The 6,000-nt window shown below is 41.9% G+C and overlaps 1 protein-coding gene across 1 annotated transcript in view; it reads right to left on the reverse strand.

Annotated features, from left to right (window-relative positions):
- Positions 1–5,395, reverse strand: part of LOC144824118 (aminopeptidase N-like) — a 270,629-nt gene extending 265,234 nt beyond the window's left edge. The window contains exon 1 of the mRNA XM_078683231.1: positions 4,686–5,395. Within this exon, the coding sequence (XP_078539357.1) occupies positions 4,686–5,293 (608 nt within the window). The 5' untranslated portion in view covers positions 5,294–5,395. The remainder of the gene's footprint in view (positions 1–4,685) is intronic.
- Between the last annotated feature and the right edge of the window lie 605 nt (positions 5,396–6,000).

The following is a 6,000-nucleotide window of genomic DNA, read 5'->3' on the forward strand; positions in this document are numbered from 1 at the left end:
GGCTCTATTCAATTTCGAGCATTCCTGGTTAAAACCATCGTGGACAGGAAACATTATTATTCCTTTGTTTCATGTTTTTTAATCTCAATGTTTTATCTATACCCATTGTGATATTATTAAAAGCAGTAACGACTTCAACATTATCAGAAGATTCATCTAAACAGATTTAATGTCGCGGTCGCTATTTTCTATCACATTTTCCATAAAAACAACAGGATTAACGCCTGACCACTTAATAGAAGTCCCATTTTTGCCTTGAGCTCTTATATTAGCAGCCACAATACATTGTTCTTCCTTAAGATATAGACTTGATTTTAATATTAACAATATAGGGTGGTGATCGCTAAATAGGCTATGTACAATAGTACAATCGTTCAAAAAACACCTACTGTTCCTAGATATCAAAAAGTGATCAATACAAGATGAAGATCTAGCCCCCTCGTAAGTGTATAAGTCATTAACTCTGTTGTTGTTGCCCAACTTCATTGCTTGCAGCCCATATTTGTACATCACATAATTAAGTGATTCACCATAGGGGGTATGCAAAAAATGGGTAATTTGATCCCCTGAGTCATCCATGTGGCCACATTGATCCATTATCGGCGCATTACAGTATTCTATATTAAAATCTCCACCCCATATCAAAACATAGTCATCCACCAACCTGTTAAAAAAAAAATCAAGTTCCTCCTCGAGCAAGGTTATTATACCTGCTCTAGTGTTGTTAAAAATGTTGTTGTAGAAGTTGACCACTACAATGTTTTGCTTTTCTTTTACGCTAAGTAATAAAAACTGGAAATATTGTGAGTTGGGAAAACTTTTCTTTAGAGTCAGAGGGGAGGTTACGGAGAGCAGTATGGCCAAACCTCCACTAGCTCATCCAGCCTTAGATGGAGTTGCTGTAGTAAAAAAGGTTTTAAAACCATTTACATGGAACGGTTCTGTAAGCCAAGTTTCCTGGATCAAAATTAAATTTCGATTTTGTATGCTATTTAACCATAAAGGTTCAGATAATTTACTTTTAATCCCTGCTATGTTCCATGAAAGGAATTGTAACAATCCCAGTGTTTGACAATCTACCAAATCGTTTCGGAGGCAATTACTAGACAGGACAGGTACCTTATTAGTGCCCAATAATATATTTTCGGTCACTAACGCAACTTCTGTGCTGGAAAGATGGAGGGAAAGGTTACATTCAATTAGCATGTACTGAAGACTAGTGGGGCAGGAGGTTTCTCTTCGTGCAGATGAAGTACATCTATGGACCGTAATACCACTGGGCCTTCCAAGATTCTAACAGGCAACTGAGGCTCATCGATTGATATGGAATTTAAAAGTAGTCAGTCTACCTCACTACAACATCGTAGGGGTTCAAATCTGTTTGTCATGAGTAGGATTATATCATTGTCAGTGCAATATTGTGCCCTGTTGGATTCTGGGTATCGCTCTGTTTTAGGTCTATAGAAATAGCCGAGGGGTACTGCAAGAATTTTTTTATTTACATTTTCTCTAGACCATCTTTGTTTCATGAAATCTCATCTAACAAACGAGCCACCAGCTCCGGATGTCGGAATTTTACTACAATACAATCACCCTCACAACTTTTTACTGTACTACCCACCCAACCCACTCTCCTAAGCATTATTATTTCCGGAGATAGAACTCCAGTGCTACAATGGGTATTAACAGAAAACCAATGAACCACACGGTTTTTCAAAGATCCCCATACATCAGTGCAATCTTCAGCTAGTCAAGGAGCATCTTTTAAAACAATGACATAGGGGCTGGCCTGTGGGGGTAAATTCAAAGTAACACCCTGGGACTTCTTTAGCTGGCGATAAATTTCTCAACCGGGCTCATTAATAAGACTTTTTTGAGGATACCTTTTTGACCCTTTACCATTTATACTCTGGCTAAGTAAACCTGATGCCCCCACCTCATAATTCACAGGGTGTTTATCAGAGGACATCTTCCCTGCTTCATTGTCAGTTGCTTTACTTATAGCCGCCGTTGATTGCTCAACAACATCTCTCTTTGGCATAGCTTCTAAGCATGGTCTGCTGATGTTTTGTTTCTTAAAATCTATGATCAGTTCAGTAAGATGGCAAAGGTCCTTTTGTCCTATTTTAATTTCAGACATAATGCGTCGTTCAATTGAATCGATTTTCCCATGCAGTTTCTTAATAAGAGTATCAATACCAGGCATATTTTTTGATTTATCCAAATCTCCAGCCCCAGTCCCGGTACCCCTTTTATCATGATTTACATTTTTTCCTCATTTAGGTTTGGATTTCTTGGGGTTAGTCTTAGGGCTGGTCTTTGCCAGAATAGAGTGTTGTTTGCTCTTTTTAGCCGGTGGTGAAAAGTGATGAGGTACATCAGACACTGTGGAAATTTCCAATGAGGAGTATAATACACATGCGCCTGCAATTTTCCGACTATTAGCTTTGGCGTTATTGTGGCCATCACTTTGTTTACTACTAGTTCCTTGGTTGTGATCTTGAGCTCCGACCCCAATGTTCTCTGGGCCAGAATTACCATCCTGGACATGTTCCTCGAGTATAATTTTCACTCCCCTTTGTGCAACGTTTAAAGCTGTTTTAGTTGCTGCCAGTTCTTCCTCTACTTGGACTATCGCGTCATTTAAAATTCCCATAGCACTTTTAAGATAGTTTGTAATGGGCACTGATTTCCCCGTAGACTTCACTTTGTCTAAAGCAAATTTTCTCTTTCCCATTGTTTTAAAAGAACTCTGGGTAGACAGTTAATGCAATGGGTTTTTGTTCTTACCAATATTAGAGTTCCTGGATAACAAGAGGTGTTGCCCAGCCCGGCCTTGTCCGGTCTCGGACGGGCTCAGACAGGCCCCCCCTTGGCCCGGGCTTCGCCCGCGCGCATCCCGCGCTGCAGGAGTCCTCTGTGGCCTTTAAACGCCTCCTGGTGCGTGAAACCGGCGTGGACGGCGAACGCGCCGCTGGTACTGCTGGGGGTTGTGGTCCAGGCCTGAGGATTCCCCCGAGATGACTCCAATGGCGGTGGTGGCTAAAAACAAAGGCTGTATTCGGTAAGCAGGGCTCCCGCGCTGCAGGAGTCCTCTGTGTCCTTTAAACGCCTCCTGGCGCGTGAAACTGGTGTGGGCAGCGAGCGCGCCGCTGGTGCTGCTGGGGGTTGTGGTCTGGGTCTGAGGATTCCCCCGAGATGACTCCAATGGCGGTGGCGGCTAAAAACAAAGGCTGTATCCGGTAAGCTAGTGCATGTCATAAAATTGTGCCAATAGATATCATAAATATTATGACGACAAATGTATTATAAGTGTTTTTAGTAAGGTTGAACAAATTTGCACTTGGCACTTTATAGAACTGAACGCTAAAAGTTGTACATAGGGAATACAACTTCTGTGACAAAACCAATTGAAGATTTCCAACTGTGTAAATGTAACACACTGATACATAATTTTGCTGCTGCTAACTGTAAATATTAGGAGGATCAATGCACTGTATGTGTTTTATCTATCAATGTTTTTATTATTTTAACAAAGCTTTGATGATTCTGTGAATCGAATAAAGTTCTTCTTCTGATGATGATATATATATATATTCAATGAAAAAACCATAGGTTTCAGGCCTTATATAGTTAGGAATTAGCATTTAAAAAACCTTTGAAATTCACTCAATAAACTATAAGTTTTAGGGGTGTTATAGTTAGCTGGACATTTCACTCATACAAAACCATTGAAATTGCTCCTATATAGTTAGCTGGACTAACTATATTTCACGCATCCGCAATCCACTGCTGATGATGTCACATATTACATCATTCATGACATGGTCAGTGACATCACTGATGACATCTCAAATGACTCCCTGAGCAGGCCTAGGGGTCAGGGTGCTTCTACCCTGCCCACTTTTTGAGTTCTACACATTTTTTTTTTTGCTTTCCTGTACCTCACTCTACCGAGGCACAATATGGCTGCCCACAATTTCTGTTTTAGAGTGTTGACAGACAGTGGCAGCCAATCAGCATGCAGCTCGTGCACGTAGGGGTACGCGCACGTACGCGTACCGTACGCGAACGTACGCGTACGGTACGCGTACGGGTAAGCTTACGAGTAAGCTTAGGGTGAGCTGCTATAGATATATATGTGTTTTTGAAGTTAATTTTCTTAAAAACCACTGGAGCAATTTTCACCAAACATAGCAAAGTCACATCTGCGTACCAGTCCCTACCATTTTGCCAAGTTTGGTGTGATTCCGTTCAGCAGTTCGGGCTGTAGACTTGTCAGACCGTCCTATGGAAATTACCATGGGGAAAACACGTTTTGGGACCCCCCTTTTTTCTCAGCCCCCACTTCACGAATCCCACCGAAACTTTCAGGGAAGGAGCGCAGCGGAGCTGGCCAAAAGTTTGGAAACTTTCACACAAATTCCTCAACCGGCGCCAGAGTTATTCCCAATAGAATGTTGCGGATTTCCTATGGAAAACAATCCTAAATATATATACCTACTGGCTATTGTCAGTAGGTAATATAGATATATATAGATATATATAGATATAATATTTATTTGTACAATATTGAATACTGGAGCAGATTATGTGTGATATGGGCACTCACAATTAATTTCCACGCTGGAAGACAATGTTTTGATTACTTTCCAATAATTACAGAAGAAGCAGCCACTGCTTACCTGGTCTCATTATCCTCCACATATTCGCTCCTGTAGAACCCGGCCAGGTCATCCGCCAGCTCTCCCGTGAACTCAGTGTACATTGAATAGCTCTTCCCCTGCTCCAGGTTCCTGCTAAGCTCCACCACCAAGTACTGGGTTGGAATTTCGAGGCCGGTCCTCTGAATGGGTGGTGGATCTGACCCATCATCTGTACGCAGTGAGACGTGAAATTCCCCCTGGTGGGTGTAGTTCAGTTTGTTGCTGTGGATTAGGATCAGGTTAGTTGCTGCTGCAGCTGTGAAGTATGCGGTGCTTTTGCCCTTAAAGATGTAAAGGCCTCTAGAGTCCTTCTCCAGATGGGGCTGCAGCTCCAGGTCATAGTGGTGCGGGATGAGGGTGTTTGGAAGCCTGTATCTGTTCCAAGGGTTGCTTGGCTGCGGAGTGGGGGTCGAAGAGGCTGCAGCGGTCGTGGACACCGGTGGGCTGCTTGAAGGAGGACTGGAGTTACTGTTGGCTTTTTCCTCAGAGTACAACACCGAGAGGGCAATGACAGTAGCCACGGATGCTACTGAAAACAAGATGCCCACCACCAGCAGCGCACGGTTGATATAGATGCCCTTTGCCATTTTCAGGTCCACAGATGAGGAGAGGAAGCAATCCTTAAATAAAAAGAAAGGCTTGCTTCTGTCAGAATGTCTTAAGTGACTTTCAGACCAACAGTCGAAAGTTGCTTTAGTGCAAAGGTATTTGGCAACATATTAACTGAGTGATATGCAAGTGTCGAGGTTGCCAAAGTGTTGAAATTACTTTCAGAGTATAAAGGTGAAGAACTAGTCATGCTAACCTGCTGTAAGCGTCAAACATTGAACTAGTTGTTTTCCGAAGAAACCCCTGAATACACTTCTGTCCTTCTGTTTTTTTGCTTCTGCTCAGGTGGTCTGTGTTTCTTTCTTGTGCCTTTAAAGTTCACGAAATATGCCTCGAAGCTCTAATTTACTTCTGATTAGGTAATCATGAAGTATAATCCAGTTATGAATCTTGATATATTTTAAAAGCCAGAGCCATAACAATGGTAAGCAGTGAGTGTAAGATTCTTCACATACATGGAAATAAATCTTCAAGACATGTATAAAACCTGTCTCTGGTTTTCGTATTATGGTTTGGCAGCACTAGTCACCTGTAATAAAATAATAACGTAGCTAATCTACCGTAAATTATTGCAGTTGATTAGTCACGTCATAATGGAGGCTAGAAAGCCGAACGATAGTCCCTGGGGCATAATTACAACTGCAATTTACGCAAAAGAAATAATTAGTCCTTAGTTCTTCTGACT

The sequence above is a fragment of the Lissotriton helveticus genome, chromosome 3_1, assembly GCF_964261635.1.
Source record: "Lissotriton helveticus chromosome 3_1, aLisHel1.1, whole genome shotgun sequence".
Lineage (NCBI taxonomy): Eukaryota > Metazoa > Chordata > Amphibia > Caudata > Salamandridae > Lissotriton > Lissotriton helveticus.